The 22,942-nt window shown below is 58.1% G+C and overlaps 1 protein-coding gene across 2 annotated transcripts; it reads right to left on the bottom strand.

Annotated features, from left to right (window-relative positions):
* COL8A2 (collagen type VIII alpha 2 chain) lies at positions 1-22,432 on the bottom strand. Of its 2 annotated transcripts, XM_047870747.1 has the most exons (4): positions 22,314-22,427; positions 14,424-14,468; positions 4,792-5,000; positions 1-4,255 (listed from the first exon to the last, which is right to left on the bottom strand). In XM_047870747.1, the coding sequence occupies exons 3-4, from the start codon at positions 4,982-4,984 to the stop codon at positions 2,337-2,339; spliced, it is 2,112 nt and encodes a 703-aa protein (XP_047726703.1). In that variant the 5' UTR covers positions 4,985-5,000; positions 14,424-14,468; positions 22,314-22,427; the 3' UTR covers positions 1-2,336. The 2 variants fall into 2 exon arrangements, with proteins under 2 accessions (XP_047726703.1, XP_047726704.1); XM_047870748.1 differs by lacking the exon at positions 14,424-14,468 and having other exon boundaries at positions 22,314-22,432.
* Positions 22,433-22,942: the final 510 nt, after the last annotated feature.

Genomic DNA, 22,942 nt, shown 5'->3' with positions numbered 1-22,942 from the left:
TACAGTCAATACTGCTGTTTTTCTTTTCAGAAAGAAGTCCTATGGTTTGTTTGGTTTTTTTTTTTTTTTTTTTTTTTTTTTGATTCCCAAGTGCGTTTTTCCCAAATCTGTGACACAGGGCACATAATAAGTATGTAGAGAACTAAGCTTCATATACCTAGTTAGAAATGAAATCACTAATGAAAACATTTAAACCTTAATCTTAAAAAAAAAACAACCAAAAAAAACAACCAAAAAAAAAAAAAAACACAAACCCTAGAAATCAGAATATAAAAATGCACCAAGGTACTGTAGTTTTCATAGTTAAAACTTGGCATTGTTTATCAAAGCTGGTCAGTTAAGTGGACACCTGGAATTAAAATCCCATAGACATTTCAGAAACATCAGCCACCCCTCCCCAAAGGCTTCAGGAATGACATTTAGCAGAAGCTCAGCTCTATGAAATAGCTTTTTCTGGCTCCCCCAGTGCCCTCCTTAGGCCCTGAGCAATGCCCCCCACCCCACCCCCGAGAGCTGATGAATTTCTGCCTATCAGAACCCGTCCCTGACTGGTCAGATGGTGGTGGCTTCGGCTCAGGAAGGAGGCTGAGCAAGGGACCCCACCAAGCTTGTTTTGAGACTCCTTCCTTCTCTTGGGTAAACCCCAGCCAAAACCTATTAAAGTGTCACTTGGCAGCTTTGGGTTTCCCTTCTTTTGAAAGACAAAGCAAACAGTCAAATGGCCTACTTTGTTGGGAGAAGTGGGTCGGGGAGGGAGGCCTGGCGAGGGGCCCAGGGCACCGCAGCTCAGTGAGCCAGAAGTCAGCCACCACCCTCCCATTTTCAGCATGGACAGTCTGGCGTTGGCCAGTACTGGAGCAGTGTGAGACCACACTGGGTGACCCAGGTTCACACTTGGTACAGACAAATGGGCTGTCCTGGGGAGAGCTGAATGGACAGGCCTGGAGCCACCGGGGAAAGTGGCCAGCTTTGTCCCAGCACTAATCTCTGCTCTATCTACTGAGCTTGAACTAGGGGATGGGAGGGGCAGGAATCCTGCCTATTTCCTACAGGTGGGGGCTCTGCTTGGGGAAAATGGCAGAAACATCCAGAGTCAACTCATCCCAAAGGGGCCTATTGGCACCCTTTTTCTCAGAGCCTCAGCCTTCTGGGCCCTAATCCTGCTTAGAACAGGAAATTGGAACCAGAGGGTAGAAGGAGAGGAAGCCCCCTCAGATTAACCCCTCTGGTAGACACACATGCCCTCCACATGGTTCTTGTTAAGGAGAAGCAGGCGGGAGCCTTCTTCATCCCAGAGCTTGTGTGTACCTTGTTCTGAGGGCCAAAAAAGAGGCTCTCTGCCTTGGGGACACTCAGGCTGAGTGTGGCAAGGACACCTTACAATTTTGTATGAAAACATCAGCCCTCTGCCAGCAGGTGAAAGGAGAGAAAGGGAGGACACTCGTGTTCACTGACGGTCGCTCCTGCCTCGTGCCTGCTGCGGCAGTCCCTAAGGGCCTGTGCAGCTGCCCTTACACTGAGCAGAGCCAGTGGTGGGAGCAGGCTGGGAGTTGGAGATGAACGTGAAGGGCTGCCATCCTGCCCCAGGTCCGTGCCCCTCCTGTCACAAACCACTGCTCCTGTGGCGGCAGCTGGAGCAGAAAGGGGGCTGGCCATTCCCAGGAGCCTGCAGGAGGGGCCACACACCCTGGACAGGCCTGATGCCACAGCATCACCCTGGGATTGCAGCACTGGCAGGGTGTCCACACTGGCCACCTCAATGCCCCCCAGCCTTTGCTTTCCCCTGAAAGCAAAAATTCTTCAGGGGACCCACCATCATCTGCTGGAGGTCCCGGGAGAGCTGGAAGAGCCCCAGCCAAGATCCGAGGATGGCCATGCCTCATTCCTTAAGCAGGTGCCATCCAGAGGCCAGCAGGAAGGGCAGGGCTTGGGCCCATGTCTCCCTGGGAAAATGGCATGGGGGGCACGGGCCCCTCTCAGCTCCGACTCTGAGAAGCAGCATCCTTCACCGCCCAGCAGAGCCCAGGACTCCCAACGAGGCAGGGGTCTCCGACAGCCAGGCTGAGCGTCCTGGGGCCCTGCCTGCAATGGGGGTGCAACCCCAGCACTGCACAGACACTTGGGGGAGAGGAACCCAGGCCAGCCTCTTCCAGGAACCACCTCAGCCTGCATGGAGGGAGAAACCGAATCCATCTCCTTGGGCCAAGGCCACGGCCGCCTCTGTTTCCGCATCTGTTCAGCCTTTGTTTTTTTTCTTTAAATGGAGGTTCTTGTAACGGAGAAGGTCTCTCTACCACTAAAGAGGAGGAGGCCAAGGCGGCAAGGCCCCTGTGGTGTTATGTGGGGCAGAGCAAGAACCCTGAAAAGGAGGAGTGGATATACTCAGTGGAGTAGAGGCCGTTGGCCTGGTCCGACGGCATCTGCACCCAGACCTGGTCGTTGGGCCGCAGCTGGAGCACAGCCCCGCCAGATGCCTGGTCCAGGTAGCCCTTCTTGTATTCATCGTAGGTGTATGTTGCTGGCACGTTGTTCTTGTACAGGGCCACCCACACATTGGTGCCCTTGACGTGCACGTGGTAAGCAAAGTAGTAGACCCCGCCCACAGGGCAGGTGAAGATGCCAGTGGCTGGGTTGTAGCCACTGTGGCCATTGTAGAGAGTCCGGTCAAATTTAACAGGCATGCCGGAGGCGGGAAAGGGCGAAGTGAGCACAGCGGTGAAGGCAGGCGTTGTGTGGGCCGACAGCTCGCCCAGCCCAAACTGTGGCTTGCCCCCCTTGCCCAGCACAGCGCCCTCCACTCCACCATTGGGCAGGTGCAGGCCGGCGATGCCAGTCTCATCAAAGGCCCCGGGGGCTCCAGGGGGACCAGGTGGCCCGGGAGGACCAGGAGGGCCAGTGAGTCCTGGGGAACCGGGGACCCCAGGAGGCCCTGTAGGCCCAGCCACTCCGGGTTCCCCCACTTTCCCCTCTCCAGGGGGTCCTGGCAAGCCCGGTTCACCCTTCAGGCCTGGCAGTCCCTGGGGCCCAATAGGACCTGCCGGGCCCTGGAGACCTGGGATTCCTGAGGGGCCCCTCAGGCCGGGCTGCCCAGGAAGCCCCAAGTCACCCTTCTGCCCCAGGGCTCCTGCCACCCCTGGTCCCCCAGGGCGGCCTGTGAAACCAGGCTCACCTTTGGGCCCAGTAGGTCCAGGGGGTCCATGGGCCCCAGGAAGTCCTCTCTCTCCTGGGAGCCCAGGTTTCCCAGCCAGGCCACTAGGCCCCTGGTCACCCCGAATACCAGGCACTCCTGGGGGTCCTCCAGGCCCTGCCTCCCCCTTGGGCCCAGGGGGCCCACGTCTGCCAGGGAGCCCTGCAGACCCTGGAAGTCCTGGGGGGCCCCCAAGGCCTTGTGGGCCCTGCTCCCCTGGCTCCCCATCCTCACCTGGCTCACCCCTATCCCCCAAGAGTCCTGGGACCCCAGCTGGACCCCTGTCCCCCTTAGGGCCTGGCAGTCCTGGCACCCCATAGCCAGTGGGGCCTATCAGGCCAGGGGGGCCCCGGGTTCCTGGTTCCCCTTTGGCCCCTGCTGGGCCCTGTGGCCCTGGTACCCCTGCCGCCCCTGGTATCCCCACACCATCCACACCTGGGGGCCCTTTTGGGCCCAGAGGCCCTGGCTCCCCCCTGGGTCCTGGCACTCCAGGAGGCCCCGACTCACCCTTATCTCCTGGGGCCCCAGGAAGCCCATCCAAACCCGGTTTGCCCAAGCCAGCTGGACCAGGGAGGCCAGGTGGTCCAGGGGCACCTCCCTGCCCTGGGGCCCCAGGTAGCCCTGGCTGGCCTACTCCATTATCCCCCTTGAGGCCTCGATCACCTGGGGGCCCAGGCTCCCCCTGGGGCCCTGGCTCCCCTCCGAATCCTGGGGGCCCTGGCACTCCTTGGGGGCCTGGCTTCCCAGGGACAGCAATGCCTGAGGGTCCAGGGAGGCCAGGCGGTCCTGGGGGGCCCCGGAGGCCCTGGTCCCCTCGTATCCCCGGCTCTCCCCGAAGCCCTGGCTGCCCTGGTGGTCCGGCCTTGCCCGGGAGCCCCGGGGGACCAGCCTTGCCCATCCGGGAGAAGCCAGGGGGCCCAGCAGGGCCAGGCTGTCCATGTAGCCCTGGCTTTCCAGTGCCTGGTTTTCCTGGGAAGCCAGGAGGGCCAGGGGGCCCCCGAGGCCCAGGCTTCCCAGGTGGACCAGGCTCGCCTTTCAGGTCCATTGGCAGCAACGGTAGAGGCATTTCTGAGGGAGAGAGAGAGAAGGGGCAGTCAGGGGCCTGGCCAGTGGAGACGGTTGGACCCTTCTACCCATTCCCCCATGGGGTACACTACATCTGCTCATAAAGGCCACACCCCGTCTCCCCTTCGTGTGTACATGGATGATGGAGTTTAGGGATGGTCCAGTGGCCATCTTGGGGGCTCCTGGCACCCAACCTACCCAGGTCTCGATCCTTCCCAAAAACTTGGGTGACTCTCATCCCCGCAAGACCTGGAGGGGGAGAAATGGCCGCCAGGTGGCGCCAGCAGCCCTCCTTAGAACCAGTTGCAGCGGGGCGCCCCTACTTCCGTCCCTCCTCCTCCCCACCCCACCTGAAGATCACCTCTGCCAGCCGCCCACTTCCGGCCCCTCGGAGGGCCGAATCCCCAGACCGGCGTCAGGAAGAAAAGGGAAGTGGAGAAGGTCTCTGGTGGAGACGGAGGGGCTGTGGCTGAGGGCCAGGGAGGAGCCGGTGGGGGTCAGGAGCTGTCTGAGGCCCTGCGGGGCGGGGAGGCGCTCACCCAGGTACTGGCCCTTGCCCTCGCGGAAGGGCGGCCCCACGGGTCCTTTGTGCATGGGCTGCACGTACTTCACCGGCGCGTAGCCCGCTGCCCCGCCGGCCCCGCCTCCGGTGGCCGCCCGCGGTCCGCACCCCAGCAGCAGCAGCGACAGCAGTGGCAGCAGCGAAGATAGGGGCGTCAGAGCCCTCCGCATGGCGTCCGCGGGCGTGCTGCAGTGAAGAACCGAGACGGGCCATCGAACCAGCCCCCTGGTGGCTTAGCACCAGACCCAGGGGCTCACAAAAAGATCAGAATGTACACCTTCCAGAGCACCCATCTGACCTCGGCACACCCCTGCTAAAAACCCTTTGATGATAACACCCACTACCATGTGCTGGGCTGGCTTTCTTCCAGGTACTGGGCTGAGTGCTCCAGAGACAGGAACTCACTTAATGCTCTCAATACTTTAACAAGTTATTATTATTGTCACCCCCATTTTCCAGATGACAAAACTAAAGCAAAGGTCAGCAGAACTGGGGGCTGACTAAGGTCTGTCTGACTTCACATTATGTTGATGGTGCCCTTCTGGGGCTCCCCTCTGCCTTCAGGATCCTCTGTGGTGTCTGGCATGGCATTCAAGACCCTTTTAAATCTAGTCTGTGCCTGTGGCTCCGACCCTATCACCTACCACCCCTGTCTCTCCTCCTCTTCTCCACCATACCTTTGCCCCAGGCATGAGGCAGCCTCGCACTTCTGGGCCTTTGCCCCTGGTGTTTCTCCACCTGCGATGTTCTTTCAATTTCCTACTCATCCTTTAAGGCCTTTGGGAAGCCGTCACCCCTTCTTCTATAAAGTTAACCCCTCACTCCTTTGAGTCCTAACCTAGCCCTGTCACAGCACTTAGCTCAGCTCTGAGAACAAGGCCTGTCCAACAAGATGTGGACACCCAGCCCGCGTTTTCCACTCGCCAGCTAGAGTTTCCACTCTGTGAACCTCACTTTCCTCATGGGACAAGATGTCCACACAAAAACACATACCCAAATGTTCATGGCGACATTATTCATAACAGCCGCAAAGTAGAAACAGTACAGATGTGCATTGGACAGATGATGGCATGACAATACAACGGAGTATTATTCAGCAATAAAAGTAAAGTACTGCTACGTGTCACATTACAGGAAAACCCTGACAACATCACGCTAAGTGAGGAAGCCAGTCACAAATTGTATATGATTCCATTTATATGAAGTGCCCAGAATAGGTAAATGTAAAGAGACGAAAGTGGGCTAGTAGTTGCTGAGGGCTGCTGGAAGGGGGAAAGGGAGTGACCACAATGATGGGTACAGGGTTTCCGGTAGGGATGATGAGAGCATTCTAAAATTGGCTGTGGTAAAGGCTGCCAACGGCAAATACGTTTAAAAAAAAACATTGAATCGGACACTTAAAATGGGCCAACTGTTACGATGTGTGAATTGTATCTCAATAAAGATGTTATTTTTATTTCATTATTTTAGAGACAGCATGCGCATGAGCAGCGGGGAAGAGGGGCAGAGGAAGAGAGAGAGAATCTCAAGTAGGTTTCATGCTCAGCATGGAGCCCCACGTGAGGCTTGATCCCACGACCCCGTGATCATGACCTGAGCCAAAATCAAGGGTTGTACGCTCAACCAACTGTACCACCCAGACGTGCCAAAGACGTTATTTTAAAATGCTGGACTAACAGCCTGCTTCTCAGGGCTGCCGTGATGAGAGGCGATACTGTACCTGCTTCTCAGTGGGCACCCATCAATGTTGGAAGGAGAGACTACCCAGCATTTTGCACACGCGAGGCAAGTCCCTCCCCTGCCTCCCTGCTCTGGGCTCCTCTCACCCCCAGGGGCCTCTCCACACATGTGCCTGAGTGCACGAGGGGTTTGGGGGTGGGTTATGTACATCCAGGATGCGTGTGGGGAGCAGAGCCCTCCCTGGTGCTGGGCTGAGTCTAGAGGTGCTCAGTATCACACAGAGCTTCACAGGAATGGATGCAGAGCTCAGGAGAAGGCCGGTGAAGCTGCCAACCCAGCTCTGCCATCAACCGGTTTTGTAACATTGGGCCCGTAGGTCCCTCAAGCTCCCCTGAGCCCCAGAACAGTAACAGTAACGTCCACCACCTGTGGGGCTCCCCAGCCCAGAGCTCTGCAGGCTCCGTCTCACAGGATCCTCTCAGTGACCCCTGGGGCTCATACAGTTATTATCCCCATTTTATAGATGTAGAAACAGAAGCTTGGACTAGAAGAATCCTGCCCAGGATACAGCCCTCCACACAGGCCGCCTGTTCTGTCCGCACCACGATTGATGCCAGGACTGAGGCTGCAGCCTCTGGGCCCGGCCCTCAGGTAAGTCCCGCTGATGGAGGCTCTGGCTGGCACTGCCCTAACGTTTCAGCCCTGAGAGGCTTGCTGGTCCTGTTTTCCACATGAGGAAGCACGTGCGGTCCGAACCTAAACCTGGAGCCCCAGCCCCTAACCACCGTATTGTCCCACCTCTCTGGCACGGGATAAGGGCCCTCCTGCACAGGCCACCTGCACCGGGCAGGGGCCCTGGAGTGGGGGTGCTCACCTATGCACACAGCCAGAATGTTCTGCCTGGTGGGTGGGCAGGGGTGTGAGGGAGCAGGCAGAGGGGGCAGAGCTTGTAACAAGAAGCAGGGGGAGGCAAGGGGGCCGTTCTGGCCTGGTAGGCCAGAGGCCACAGTCATGGCACTGTCACAGGAGGAGTCAGCACAGCCCTGGTTCTGGGAGTCCTCACCCTCTTCCCATGCTGAGCTGAGGCCTCACTGGGGTAGGGGGTGATGGAGGGTGAGGCAGCCTCGGGTTTAGCTGGAAAGATGCTTAAGGCAAAGGACTGTGCGGGAGCACAGGCAGGCAGGACACCGAGGCAAAAGTCCCAAGTCCAGCCAGGAGCCCAGGCAGGACCCCCCAGCCAGCTCCCCATCTTACAACCTCCTTGGCAATGCGGATCTCTGGGAAGTGTCCCCGCCTCACACCCTGTGGCTTCCTAAACTCGCCCTGTCCCAGCACCTCCTGCACTGTGCCCCCTCCACTGAGGGTGATAGGTCTGCTGCAGGACCCCAGAGCTGATGTCTCCTCTAGAGTGAGCCGGGGCTGAGTGAGGATGACAGCTCACTGCAAGCAGACCTCCAGCCTAGTGCTTTGTTCAATGAATGATTTCATTCCCCGGGGGGCGCCTGGGGGGCTCAGTCTGTTAAGCATCCTACTTGATTTTGGCTCAGGTCATGATCAGGGTTTGTGGGATCGAGCCCTGTGTCATGCTCTTCACTGACAACACGGAGCCTGCTTGGGATTCTCTCTTCCTTTCTCTCTGCTGCTCCCCCGCCACCCCCACCCCCCCACCCTCGCCGCTTGCACTCTAAATAAACATTTAAAAATAAATAAATAAATGATTTCATTCCCACAAGGCCCCTGGGAAGGAAGAGCCCCCCCCCCGCACCCCCCCCCCCTTCTTTCTGGAGATAGGGAGCCTGAGGATTTGAGCAGAGGTCTGTGAGAACCAGCAGGGGGAAGCAGACAGGAGAGGGCAGCCCCTAGACAGACAGAGAGGCTCCAGACTGCTTGTGGGTTTGGGGAGAGAACATCACTCCAGCTCCTGGAGGGGAGGCTGGCTTCTGCCAGTCCAGTGGGGGCTGGGGAGTGGAAGCAAGCCCATGACCTGGAGAAGGGGTGTGCTGAGCCTGTTCTCAGGGCTGCGGAGAGAAATGATGCCCCTGGAGTGGCACATTGCGGCAGCCTCGTGGGACAGACTGCCCCCAACCCAGCCACCATCAGACCCAGGGGTGCCTGGGTGCCTCCAAGCCCCCTGCCTCCTTTCCACCGGCACCCCTTTCTTGCCCCTCACCCCCCTCCCGCGCCACAGGCTCCCTGAAGCTCTGTGGCTCCTGAACACTCGAGTCTCCAGATTTTTACTTATCCTTGGACATCCAGGAAGCCTATCGGATGCCTGCCCTGGTCCCAGCTCTGTGTTCCTCTCTGGCCTTTTCACTCTCTGTCCCCACCACATTCTCCCCACTCCATGCCCAGCACCGGACTTGGCTGGTACACAGGGACACTCCATAAAAGTTGGATGACCTCAAGTCACCATCAAGTTTAAAGACCGTGCCAATAACTCACTCAGTCCTTTCCTCAGACTTTGTACCTGTCACACTGCCCTGGGAGCCCCCTCCCCAGGCCAGAGGGGTGCAGGTAGGCTAGATTGGGAAGACGTGGGAACACTCACATTGTCCCAAAGGACTTCAGCTAAGAACAGCCTGCACAGGGAACAGAGGTGCAGAGAAAAGAACGATTCATTCGCTAGGAGTGTCGGGGTTCAGGGGAGGGCCCTGAGGCTCAAGGCCGGCTCTGCTGTGTGACCTTGGGCAAGCCATCACCCTCTCTGGGGGAACACAGGAGTCAGGGCAGATGGGAAGAGGCTAGGCTGGCAGGGGCGGGAGGTGGGGTGCATAAGGAGACGCTGATTCAGGGGATTGAGTGGTGGCGGCAGCAGGGTAGATGCGGTGTTTGGACAGCTGCAAGTCCTTAGCGGGGATTTCCCCCTTTTCAACAAATCCCCGTAAAACAGCGTTTTGTCCAAGTCAGCGTTTTGTGGCAGCCTGGGCCTCCTCCCGGGGCGGCCAAGGAAGCTGGCTGGGAGTGCAGAGTGCTCCAGGGTCTTTCAGACCAATGCGGGGTTGGGGGGGAAGGACCGGGTGCCGGCAGGAAGAAGTGGCACAAATATAGACCCCTCTCTCCTGGACATGGCTGCAGGAAGGGAAGAGACCTCAGCTAACAGTGACCCCTCCCCACCAGTCCCCTCTCTCAGAGGGTCTGGTCCCAGGGGTGACCAGCAGAGGGGACCCGGGCGATCCTACGTAATGTAAAGGCCTGCGCACTCCCCATCCCACTTCACAGATGAGCTACCAGAGGCTCAGATAAAAAGGGGGGCTGAGGGAGAAGGCTCCTAATGGACCATGCAGGGGTGGGGCTGGTGTGGCCCTGGCAGCCCCCCTCCCGGGGTTGGGGGGTGGATGGAGCTCAGCCCTGCACAGGCTCCTACGCTCCAAGCCCCCTACCCCAGACGGGCTGCAGCGGCAGGCGGCTGCAGCTGGGGGGGGAGCTCGGGGAGCGCTCAGGCAGCCCCGGGGCCTGGCCAAACCACAGGTATGTTATGAGACGCTTCCTGTTGTGGAGACATTTCTGCGGGATCCGGCTGCCCCGCTTGCTCCCCTAGTACCTCCTGTCTCCCCACTCACCCAGCCTCCCTCTCTGCTCTCTCCCTGGGTCTCTGGCCCGGACTCATTTCTCTCTGTCTCTCTCTCCAGCCCTGTCTCTGCCACCTCAACAGGTGAGCAGCATTTCTTGCTCAGGCTCTCTCTCTCTCAGGGGTCCAGCCCTGGGGACCCCTAAAGCTCTCCTAGGTTCTGGCAGCCCCTGGACTCCCATTCCAGCACGGCCACTTATGAGATGTGTGATCTTGAGCAAGTGACTTAATCTCTCTGAGCCTCAGTGTCCTCACATGTGAAAGGATTAACTGAGGCGATCTGAGTCACTGGCCCCTCCAAGTGTGCTGTTCTGTCCTGCTGCCCTGATGGCCAGGAAGTTCTCCCTTCAGTCTAACCTTAGTTTCTCTTGCTGCAAAGCAACATCTCCTCCAACCCTTAAAAAACTCAGGTGGCTTGCTGCCAAAGGCCAGGATCTTGTGAAAGTTCCAAAGTCAATTTTCTGGCCTCCCAGGCCTTTTCCCTGACCGCTCCGGAGATGAGACTGACCAGGAGTCCCACAGCCTGCTCAGGGCTGGGATGGAGTCATGGATCTCAGACGGGAGCAGAGGGGCTGCCCTCCTCACCCACTGGGCATGATGCCCGCCCCACCCCCACCCAGCCAGGCAGCTCCGGACTCAGCCAGGGCTCCCTCCCTGGCCCCTCTGCCCCCTGCCTCTTTCCCAGCGGGTGGGAACTGGGGAGCTCTTTCCTGTCCTCCTTTCCTGCGTCTCACATGAAAGGGGTGCTACCTACTCAAGGCCCAGCCGCCTCCATACCCCCTCCCTGGGGCCTCTGTCTGGGTCTGCCCCCCACCCCCACCCTGTCTCCAGCCTCTCCCTCACCTGTCCACACAGGCCTAACCGCACCCCCCCACACACACCCCAGACACCCTCACCTCTCCCCAGCCTTCTCAGCCAAGCTCCTTGAAAGGACCATCTCTACCCCTCACCCCTGCGTGCTGCTCCCACCCCTTGCCTGGTGCCTCCTCCCCCCAGCACCAAATCCTGCCTGTGGCCCAGCTCTCCTCCCTCCTGGAAAGGCTCCTCCTCAGATTCTTCTCGGCTTCCTTCCCCTGCCCACTCTGCAGACCCAGGCTTGCCTCAAGGAGCTGGCTCAGGCCTCACCTCTTGTCTCTGGATGTTTCTCCTGCAGTTTCCAGCTCTCACCAGCCCCACAGCCCCAGTCCCATCACCGAGGGCTCCCACATCGGCCTCCAGCTACAACCTCACTTTGAGCCTGACTCTTGTGTTCAACTCTGAGCTGAGCCTTTTCACCTGGCTGGCCCTCAGATACCTCCACCCAAACTGCTGTCATTATCTTCTCCCCATTACTGACATCCTGGCCTCTCCCACAGGCCCAGGCCAGATATCTGGACACCACTTCTGACCCTTCCTTCTTTACAGGGCAGTGAGGAATCTAGCCTGTACAATGCCTTCGCACAATTAGAAAAGGCTAGCCCTACTTCCAGCAGACTCAGATGCTCTCATTGCCTTTCCTGGGTGCTCTTGTATAGTAACCAACATGCACAACTGTACATTGCCTTTACCCTTACACCCCCAGTCCAATCCTGTAGACTGCCTCCTCTATTTCTCTCACTTCTGTTCCTTTCCCTTATTCCCCATAATCTGTGTCCTAACACAGACCCTGTACTCTCCCAACACACATTCCAACCATTTAGTAAAGGTTTGTTATATAAAGTTGCCAGATCCTCGCCTGCATTATCATAGCAGCCTCTCTCCCACACTCACTCTCAGCTTCTCTGTTTTCCCACAGATACTCCAACAGCACTTCTTGAACTTTAGTGTGCATCAGATGGTTTGTTAAAACACAGGTTCCGGGGCCACCCCCCTCCCCCCCGCAAGGGATCCTGATTCAGTAGGTGTGGAATAGGACCCACCGTCTGCATTTCTAACCAGCTCCCAGGTGAGGTGATGCTGACCGTGTGTGGACCACACTTTGGCATGGCTCTGCCCATGGCCCTCCCCTGCTCTGGATTCTCCAGTGGCTCCCTAGTACCAACTTCATAAATTCCATGTTATTCTGCAATTCACATGGCTTCCTGGAGAAGGAGGCCTACTTCAGACCCAGCAGGATGTGGACCAGTTTAGATGGAGGAGGTGGAGAGGGCAGAGATTGATGGTGAGCCTGGCAAAACCCCAAGATCACAACGGTGGCGCGCACTCTGAGAGTCCGACGGAGGAGGCCGGGACAGTCTGACTGTGGGAGCCATGTGGGTGTGTGCCGTGCCCACCTGTGTCCCTTCCTCCGTGTCTCGGTGTCACTGAACCCAGATTCTCACCTGCCTGTCCATCTCAGGCATCTTCCGGGTGTCTCTCTCATCCCACCTCTGTGTCACTGTCCCATTTTTGCCTGTCTCTGTGACCCCATTTGTCTCTCTCCTCTCCTATGTTCTTGTACTTCGATCCCTGTCTGAGTTCCAGCCTCTATAATATAATCTCTAGCTGTCAGTCACTTGATGGGACCCTCTGAAAGGCCAGCATTTATGGCCTTAATGCTCATACTAACATCAGGTGTGTGTCTGACCTCCCCAGGTGGAGACTTGTGGAGCCCAGTGCCCCATAAGCTGAGCTCTCTGTCCTTGCAGATCAATAGGAGACTCTGACCGCCTCACATCTTAATGCACAGGCATGAGGATTGCTCCAAAACCAAAGAACTGCGTGGAATCTTGGACTTGGGGGTGTGAAGGGAGGTAGCCAGGCCAGGGCAGCGTTGCCTGGAGGCCAGCTCATCATCCAGGTTGATGGCAGGACAGGAGCACTGCCCCTGCCCACCTTGTGTCCCCTACCAGGTTTCAAATTTGCCAAGAGTCCCAATATCCCTCACCTCTGCAGGCGTGTCGCCCAGACCACAGGGACCTCAGTCTGAGAAGCAGCACTGTAAGCAGGCTGGAGAGACAGGTCAAAGCTCTAAGGTCCATAGGAGTAATGGTGGAACATTCCAAACTGAGTGCAGAGCTGAGAACATCTGGGCAAAGGAGAATAGGGGACCTCTGGGGTGGGGGCACCCCAGAGGCAGAGAACTGCACGTCTGGAATTGGACAGAGCAAGACACAGACTGGAGATAAAAATAGGGCTTCACCAGCCAGGTTGCTGTAGCCTGGACGAGGGCTGCAGACTCCCCGTTGGGGAAAACACACTTGGGAGTGAGAGGAGCCCGCTCCAGTCCTGGGCCCCAGCACCCTCACATCCAGGCACCCCAAACCTAGTGTTTTCCTCTACCCGCCTGCCTACCTTTGCCACACAGCCTTCTCTGCCCAGAATTCCCTTTCTTTCTCCTTCAAGCAAACATGTTATTCCTTATTTAAGACAGCTCAAATACCGCCTCCTCCGAGCAGCCTTCCCTGCCTCCCTCAGGCAAAACAGCTACCCCTGCGTCCCTCTTCCTCCACCCCTACCTGACTAGGCTTGGCACACAGTATGCGCTCAGTACAGTCTGCAGCCTGGGTGCTCCAGCTCCAGGCCATTCTTTGTGGTTCTTCCAGAATCCTTTTCACCTCTGGGGTGTAGGGGGCTTGGGCTGACTCTCCCTCCCGCCAGGGATTAGGTCCACCTCTCAGGCCTCCAGCCTCTGCCCATCTCTGAGAGGAGAAGTCCCACCACTACCCTGGGGAGGAGCATCTTGGGGCAAAAACGTATCCGGGGAGGTAGGAACAGCCATCTGGGGGCAGAAGAACCAGAAGAGGCCTGCAGTGGGCAGGACTCAGGGCAGTATGTGTCCTCAGACTGGCCCTGCCCTGCCAAGGGGCTCAGGCCTCAGCTGGTGACATCGCTCACTTTCCAGCAGAGGCCTTGAACTTCTGACCAGGACTGAACATGGAAATGTCCCCCCCAGACCCAGCTGTGCCCAAGGCCCAGGCCGGGCCAGGCAGGTCCTTCACGGCAGCCAATCCCTCGCCTTCTGGTTCACATTTGCAGCCTTTTCCGGAGCGCCACCCGCCGCCCGCTGCCGCCTCACGCCTGCCAAGATTCCTGAGCCTTCGCGGCTTCCCCGCTCGGTGGCGGCAGCGGCGGCGGCAGGAGGAGTCGGGCTGGGCTGGGAGGGGGCCCGGCAGGAGCACAGCCAGGCCACTGCACCCGGGCAGGCCAAGCAAACACAGGCTGCGCCAAGGAGCCAGGGCGAAATAGTTCACAAATGAGAAAAAGCTGCTTCCGAGTTGGGCTGGGGTTTTAAAAGCCCAGGCCGCAGGGAGCTGAGGTCACCTGCAAGAGGGGCTGCCCGCTAGGACACCCTGAGCCTGGGAGGGGCTTCTGCTGCAGCAGGCGGGGAGCGAAGTTAGCAGCAAGCACAGGCCTCATCTGGCTGGGGCTATCAGCGAGCCCTGCCCCCAAATCTAGCTTACCTCTCAGGTCAGAGGGGCCTCTGAAGGTCCCAGCAAAGGCAAGGCCTGAGGATGAAAGAGAAACAGTGAGGAAGATGCCAGGAGCCGGGAAGCCTCCTGCCCTGGCTCAGCCACCCAGTGCCCACCGCAGGCCTCTTACCGGGAGCCTCTGCTGGAAATTGGCCCCAGTCTCAGCCCCTCATCTCAGGGAGCCAGGATGAGTGCCCCACAATCACTGTCTTCCTTCATCTGTTCCCAGCACACTTGGCAATGCCCATGGGGTGCCTGGCCCTGGCTTGATGGAGTCCCTCCTGCCCTAGGGCCCAGGCTGAGGAAGCTTCTCTGTGTGCCAGGATCCATGCTGGAGATGTCCCTACTCTCTGCCACGCCCTGGGCTAGGGTGGCCCCTACTAGAGGCTACAGTTCCTGCCTGAGGAAGCTCCTTCTATGTGGGGAACCGAGGCTGGGCCTTGGGGGCACAGAAATGGCTCAGCCCCATGCACTTCCCTGCCCTAAATTATCTGGAGGCATCAGACAAGTGACCATCACACAATTGGCTAAGATCTCTGGGTTAGGGGAGCACAAAGCAGGGAACATTGCCTCCACCTTGAGTTTCCCCAGAGGCTTCATGTAAGAAGGGACTCTGGAACTGGATCCTGAAGGGAGAGTAGGAGTCTGAAAGGCAGAGTAAGAAAAGGAACTTCAGGCACTAGGAAGCTGCTTGGCAGATACAGGGAAGGTCCAGAAGTGCCGTGGGCTGGAGAGGACAAGTAGGAGCTGAGAAGGCCAGGGCAACAAAGTGAGGAGCCTTGAATGCCATGCTTGCATTTCTTTGGAAGGCAGTGGGGAGCCACAGAAGGTTGTTGAGTGGGAAGGAGATGTGGTCAGAGCCCTGGATGGCCAGGTCCCCATTTCTGCCTCCATCAATCATGTCTAGTTCATGTCACACAGCTGGACACAAGGGAGCTGAGGCTGTAGTCCAGGCCCAGCTGTAACTCTGGGGTGGATAGGGAGGGGACACCTAGCCAGCCTACCTGGCAGGGAGGCCAGCAGCAGCGTCACTTTCTCCTCCAGCTGCTTGCTTGCCTCTGCCTGCTCCCATGGAAACTCTGACATCCCAGCCCCGTCTCTTGCTGCACAAGCAGCGAGATACCAGAGCCAGCAGCTCCTAGGCCTTCCCTCTGACTCAGCTAAGACCTGCCTCAGTCCCCGCCACTGAACGCCATGACCCTTCACGTGGGTCGTGAGGCTACTCTCCGAGGGCCCGGCCCAGCTGATGAGGTTGAGTGGGAGGTCCTCACTGCCCAACTCAACCCTAGCCTCTCTGGCCACAGCCCCCAGCCCCACCATGAGGCTCAGGGAGGAGGAGTGATTTATGTCAAATCTGGGCTTTGAAGGATGAACATGCATTTAATGGGGGGGGGGGGGGGGGCAGGGACAGGCGATAAGTCCAGGCCGAGGGAACAGCACGTGTGAGGGCGTGGAGGTGTGAAAGCCCTAAACGTATCCAGAGGATGGAAAAAAACAAAAGAACTAACCGATCATAGCTAACATTTATTGTGCACCTATTATGTGCCTGGCTCTGGGTTCCTGTCGTGGATGATTTCATTTCACGAAGCAGGGTACTTTGCCTTCCCTTCTTACAGAGGGGGAAACCAGGGACAGAGAGGTTCAATAACTGGCCCAAGGACACACAGCTCATGAGGGATGGAGACTGAACTGGAACCGAGGCTGTTGTCTCCAAAGGGGCTCTTAACCTCCGCATTATACAGATGATTGGAAATGAGAACGGCTAGCTGGTGTCAGCCTGAGAACATCAGAATCAGAGACCCTGGGCCCAGCCTAAAGCTGGCTCCCCACCCCCTCCCACGTTAGCATTTATGGACAATGGTCTCTAAACCCCAAGTACATTTTATGCCTTGGACATGGCACTAGGCATGCTCCTGGCACTACGTCATCAATTTTCATGTAACCCTGGAAGGTGGGAATTGTCCCATTCTGAGGAGGACCGCTAAGATCCAGAGGGGTGACATCCATTCTGCAAGGTTACAGGACTGGGAAACACAGGGGCCAGATCTTAACTTTGGTTCTTGCCCAAACCCCAAATGGCCAAACCCCTACATAGTTGGGGTTCCTGGAGACCTCAGCCATGGGTCTTTCTCCCCACTTCTCCTCCACGGCACCTGTGCTGCCTCAACCCAGATGGCAATGGGGACAGGCAAGGCTGGGAATAGGATGGGCAGCTACTGTCAAGGGCCTCAGGAACCTTCTCCAGTTGATCAAGGCTCCCTCAGTCCTACAAAATAGGAAGCAGGGGCGGGTGGGTGTGCCAGGGCAGTGCCCGGGCCTACTTCAATGGGACTCTGTTCTTAACCTCCACCCACAGCTGCCTTTCCTAATCTCCTCCTTGAGTCCCTCCCCTGGCGACATCTCCTCTTTGCACGGAGCCTGTCGCCAGCTAAATCCCAGGCCAGATGTGGGTGGGATAATCTGCACCCCCCAGCCCCCTGCCAGCTTCTCTGCAAAGGGCTCCCAAGGAGGCTGGCCAGGGTCCCATGCCCCCATCCCCATCCTAACTTTCCAAACTGAGGTGCTGATCGGCAAATGATCTGCCTGTCCTGGAGATGGGCTCATGGAAGAAGTCCCCATTTTCCAAACAGGCCCAGACTGAGAGTCTTGCTTGAAAAATCATGATGGGTGGGGCGCCTGGGTGGCTCAGTCAATTAAGCGTCCAACTTCAGCTCAGGTCATGATCTCACTGTCCCGAGTTCGAGCCCCGCGTCGGGCTCTGTGCTGACAGCTCAGAGCCTGGAGCCTGTTTTAGATTCTGTGTCTCCCTCTCTGTCTCTGCCCCTCCCCTGCTTTTTCTCTCTCAAAATAAACATTAAAAAAAAAATGTTTTTAAAGAAAAAAAGAAAAATCATGATGGGTTAAGGGCCCAACTGCATGGATTCGTCTCCCAGCCCTACCTCTTACTAGCATGTGACCTCACTCCTCTGTGCCTCAGCTGCTCCATCAGTGACATGGGATCAATTCCTATTCATGGAGCACGTGTAAGGATTCCATGAGTTAATTTCATATAACGAACTTCTCGTGGTATTTGGCATATAGGAACGTTCAATAAATGTCTGCTATTATTATTATAATTATCATCACCACAACCCCTCCCCAAAGCCCTGTGAGGTTAGTATTCTAAACCCTATTTTACAGATGAAGAAACCAAGGCTCAGGGAGCAGTCACTTTCCCCAGGTCACTCAGCCAGTTAGTGGTGGATAGCCCCAGAGTCTGCACCTAAGCTGAGGGAGCCCACAGATGATGAGGACAGCTTCGCAGCCCCCTGGAGCAGAGGCACAGTGGGGGCGGGGAGAAGGGGGTCCCCTCAGGCCCTCCTGCCTGACCCCCAGGAGCTCCCCCCTGCCCAAGTCCCTGCTGCCGCCGCAGGAGGGGACTCTGCATTCCTGGCTAAGCGGCCGGATTTGCTGTGCTCCCGGAACTATGAAAAGAATGTTTGCCACGAGCTGAGCCGTGGTCGCCTGTCAGAGGAGCGCGGCCTGAAGGGCCCACGCAGGGCTGCATGGCGGCCAGCACCAGCCGTGGTGGGAGGGAACAAGGCTAGACACAGAGAAAGCTTCTGGGGAGTGAGGGTTGTGGCCGCAGGGCAGGGATGCACACCACAGAGTCAGCCTCCACGGATTGATTTTCCGGAGAGGAGAAAGGACCCCTCCACCCCCCAGTCTACATCGCTCCTCGACACAGGCTCTAAGGAGAGCCAGGGTGGCATCAGTGGCCCATCTCATAAATGGGATATGGGGCCCCAGAGGAGAAGTCACCTGAGATCGCACAGCAGCCAGTGGCAGAACTGAGACCCAAAACCAGGACCCCTTCCTTCCAGAAGCTTCCCTCCCTTGTAGGGCCCACCAGAACCACTGTGGGCTCTTAGACACTAGAAAACACCATCCTAGGCCCCTCTCTTCCAGGCTCTCTGGGCCTGACCTTCTCATGCCTGCTACACCCCATGTTCCCCACCCCACAAAAAGTGCCTTGTGCTGTGAAAATGTCTGGGGGCACTGTGGATGCTCAACAGTTAAGTTTCCATCCCTTTCTCCACCAAATCAGGCCCCGGAGAGGGCAGTGACCCGGGAGGTTGGTGGGAAGCACATGAGTCAGGCATCCTCACAGACTTGGGAGTGAATCCCAGCTCAGCACTCAACAAGTTGACACTTGGCCAGATTATTGACCTCTCTGAACCTCCACTTTCCCCTCTGTTAAATGGGCCGCTGATTCTTGCCTTGCAGCACTGTTACAAAGACTAAATGAGACATGTGAACATAGGAACGGGCACACAGTAGGCACCCAATAAACTCTTGCTGTTACCCTCCCCCAAGGGGACAGAAAGAACTGATGTTAGAGAAACTCAGGTGATAAAGTTCCTTCCACCCCAGGTCCTTGATGGTTCCTGCTAGTGGAGCGGCCTCTGGAAGGAAGGGAGGCTTGAGGCCAGGATCCTGGCCTCTGGTCTCAATTCTGCTACTGGCTGCTGTGTGACCTCAGGCAAGTTCCTCTTTGAGTCTCCTTGAGCCCACCCCTGAGATGATAAAGCTGGCATGGCTCCCCCCACGAAGCACTAACCCTCTACCACCCCCTTCTGCCCTCCAAGAGCCAGGAATCTCAGCCAATCCAGGTGGCACGGGCACAGTCGCCTCCCAATTCGGACCTTTCCAAGAATCTGACTGGAAGCAGGACCAAGTCCTCCCACGTCCCTTCCCAGGATCCGCCCAGAGAGGTGCAACCAACACTGATCAGCAGTGTGGGGGAAAGTCCCAGGTGCTACACCCTGATGACACGCGTGACTTGGGACCACTCCTTACCTCTCTGCAGGTAAAATGACCCCTGGAGACAAGCATTAGCATTCTCATTTTATAGATGAGGAAACAGAGGAAGCCGCTTACCCAGGGTCACATGGAAAGGAACCCAGGTCTGTCTAACTCCCAAGGCCACCTCTTCCGCTCACAGCACACACTGCCTTCACTCAAGACCCACTGCCCACACCCCAGGACCCTGGAAATGCCCACAGAACAGAGTGGATCTGGAATTCCCTTTCTGAGAGTGTGACTTCCCTGGCTGATGTCTGGGCACCTGTGTATACACATATGGCCTCACACCCCTACTCGGGCTTCTGTACACACCCCAGGCCTCCCAGACACTACACCCCCAAACTCATGACCACACTCAACACCCAGTCCCTCGCTATCTCAGCATACCAGACTCCAGGGTCCAAATCCATACCTCTCCTTCACCTGCCTCCACTAGAGACAGGCCACAATCCCCCAGTAGAAGGGTCCTGGCTGACCCTGTCTTCACCCCCACAGCCAATCACCGAGGCCTGACCAGTCTCTCCCCTTAGTCCTTCCTCCCATCCCCATGCCAGCCACCCACCTCAGCAGCCATTGCATTCACCCTCAAATGGGCCCAGCCTCCTCAGTGATTTCCTTGAGACGCCTTTTTATCCTTGCCCCAGGAGCAACCACAGTGATTCCCAGACTGCATCACTCTGTGGCTCACACCCTTTCTCTGGTCAGGGCTCTTGGAAATCTGACCCCAAAGTAGTGCTCAGTCCCTCCCACTCATTCCCCTTCTGTGTGATCCACCAATTGCTCACTGTCCCCTAAGAGAACCTTCCCACCTCCATACCTTTGCACTTGCTGTTCCCTCTGACTGGGATGGCCTCCATTCCCCCTTTTCACCACCTGCACCTGTCAAAGTTCTCATTCTCCTTGAAAGCCCTAGCCAGAGTCACCTCTTTGGTGTTGCCTCCTTGATAGGCCCTCCCTCCAGCACTTTGGCTTGCACGGTGCCTCCCTCTCATGTACCTCGACGGACACTTTGAGACACAGCTGCACCCCATATGACAGGCCCCTGTGCCTCTCCGGTTCTCCACTCCAACTCTAAGTGCCTCGGGCCACAGATGGGACCCGCTCATCTGAGGCCCCACCGTCCCATAAGGGGAGCCCCCCATGCCTGTTGCTGGGGGGTCTGGAGTGGGCTGGGGGGGGGCAGCAGGGCTGGGAAACTGGGGCTCTGCCAACCTTTGGTCTGGCTCAGACCAGGAGCAGAGGAGGTAGTGAGGGGTGGTTAAGCTGACAGCCCTGTTTGGTATCTTTCCCCTCCCTCTTGCTAGCAAATTCACTTCCATTTTTTCTTTCCTCTTCCACTGAGCCAAAGAGCAGAAACGCTCATTTTCACTCTGGTGGACAAAATGAAACCAGAAGGAGAGACCCTGGTGAGTGTGCCTGAGTGTGTGAGCATGTGTGTGAATGTGTGTTGTCCTGAGTATGTCTGGCTGGGCCACATGGGGCCTGCCATGTGTCTGTAGGAGTTTGGGTGTGTGTGTGTGTGTGTGCACGTGCACACACATGCCCTGTCATTTCAGCATCTGTGGTGGTGTGTGTTCAGTAGAGCATGTTCACCTGTGTGGTTGTGCATGACTGTCAGTGGGAGGGAGTGTAGCTGTGTGTGACTGTGAATGTGTCTGTGGTATGCCCTCATCGTTCTGGGATGACTGTCCAAGGATCTGTTAGTGGTCACCAGCCCAGCGAGAACCCAGTGGAGGCATCTATGCCCCGACCAAAACTGCCAGCTCCCCTGCAGAGTGGGTGCCCACCAGACCCCCCCCCCCCACCCCGTCCCGGGCTCTAGAATGGGCTCCCTGAGGGCACTCCATCTGCTCAGGGCAGTGAGGGTCAATGCCCAGAGAGAAACCCCAGCCACCCCAGGTCCCCACCCTTTCAAATGACCATGGCAGCTCCCCAGAGGTGGCCTTTGCTAAGGGCACTCTGAGGAAGGGATGGACCCTTGCCACCAGACAAAGGCACGGGTCTTAGCAAGAGGCACTGAAGCCAGACGAGAGGAAACACTTCTGGGTTGTGAGGGACCCCTGACGGAGGCCTGTCTGGAACCTAGCATGTTCTCACACACACTGGGGGTCTCACCCAAGCACCCACCGACACACATTAATCAACTGGCAGACACTCACTGTCCCCCTCGCACCGCGCAAGTGCACACACTGACAGGCGCACACACTGGTACACGCCTACACGCAACAAGCAAACTCAGAGAGTTTGCCCTTCCCCAGCTGACCACTCCTGGGGAATGGGGAGCGAACCAGGCTTCTCCACCCAGGGACTCCCGGGGCTACCCCGTCTCCAGCCTCTGGACACACACACTGGGGAGGCTGTCCTAGGGTCCTTAGACCCCAGTCCCTCTGGGCCAAGCAAGGGCCCTCTCATCCCTGCAAGTCTCGGTTCCAAGCTGGGCAGGGGAATGCTGAGCCTCAGTCTCCAGTTTGGGGGTGCTGCCAGAACACCTACAATAGGAGGGACCTGGGGGCAGAAGCAGAAAAACAGAGGAACTGGAAGGTGGCCAGCGAGCCAGGAATGGCAGAGAGATGGAGAGAGGGGGAAGGGAGAAGCTGAGGGGTTTCCCCTGCCCAGGGCTAGAGGGGGGCTTTAAGGCCCCTCACCCCTCCTGTCTCCTCCACCGCCCTGTGGGGGAAGCTTTGTCGCTCCCACTTCGCAGGTGGGAAGGGAGACTCCCAGAGGTGAAGTGATGTGCCCAGAGCCCCATCATCTGGGATTCCACCCGGCAGTCTGATGCTGGAGCCCCCACTTCTGGGAGAGGAAGGGAGGAGAGAGCTTTATCCGGGAATCTGCCTGGGGGAAACGGGGCACAGGGAAAGGAATGGGCTCTCTCATCCTAGCGCCGACACTCTGGCCCGAGGTCCCATCCCGTCTCCACCCCGCGGCCCAAGTCGCTGGTCTCGCTGTCCCAGACAATCTCAGGGGCAGCCTAGGCCGGGTCCTGCCCTCGGGAGCCCCCAGCCCCGGAGTCCGAGCCAGCCTCCCGGCCTTTACCTGCAAGGGCGGCAGCCGGGCGCCGCTCCCTGCCCTCGAGGGCCGCCCGGGCGCGCGGGCTCCTGGCAGGGGGTGTCGTCGAGGTCCGCGCCGGCGGGGCTCCGCGTCGCTCTGCCGGCCGCCCCTCGCGGCTGCCGGAGTGGGCGGGCGGCGCGGTGGGGGGGGGGCTGGGGCGGCGGGAGGGGCGCGGCGGGGCGGGGCCTCCACCCTCCTCTTTCCACAGCCACGGCCAAGGCCCGCGCCCCGCCCGGCCAAGCGCGCGCCCAGCCGGGGCCTCGACGTGCGCCCCCCCGCCCCCGCCCCGGCCTCCCTGCGTCCCAAGCTGAGACCCCACACACCCGCGCCTCCCCTTTCATCCTCGCGCACCCTGTATCTGGGTCCGGGCCTTCTGCCCAAGAGGGCTACCGTCTAGGGGGACACAAACCTGCCACTGAGAAGAAGGGCAGGGGGTGGCCAGTGCAGGGATGGGGCAGCACAGGAGTTGTGGCCCATAAACGAGCAGTCCACAAAGGCTTCCTGCAAATGGTGACCTAAGCTGAGGGCGTAGGGCTTGGGGCCCTCAAAGGAATGGAAGGAGGAGCAGTCGTGAGCTGCACATTGGGTTTAGGGAGGTGAACCTCTGTGCTTAG

Source organism: Prionailurus viverrinus, chromosome C1 (genome assembly GCF_022837055.1).
Source record: "Prionailurus viverrinus isolate Anna chromosome C1, UM_Priviv_1.0, whole genome shotgun sequence".
Taxonomy (NCBI): domain Eukaryota; kingdom Metazoa; phylum Chordata; class Mammalia; order Carnivora; family Felidae; genus Prionailurus; species Prionailurus viverrinus.
Note: the sequence above shows the minus strand (reverse complement) of the source record. Positions and strands in the feature narration are given on the sequence as shown.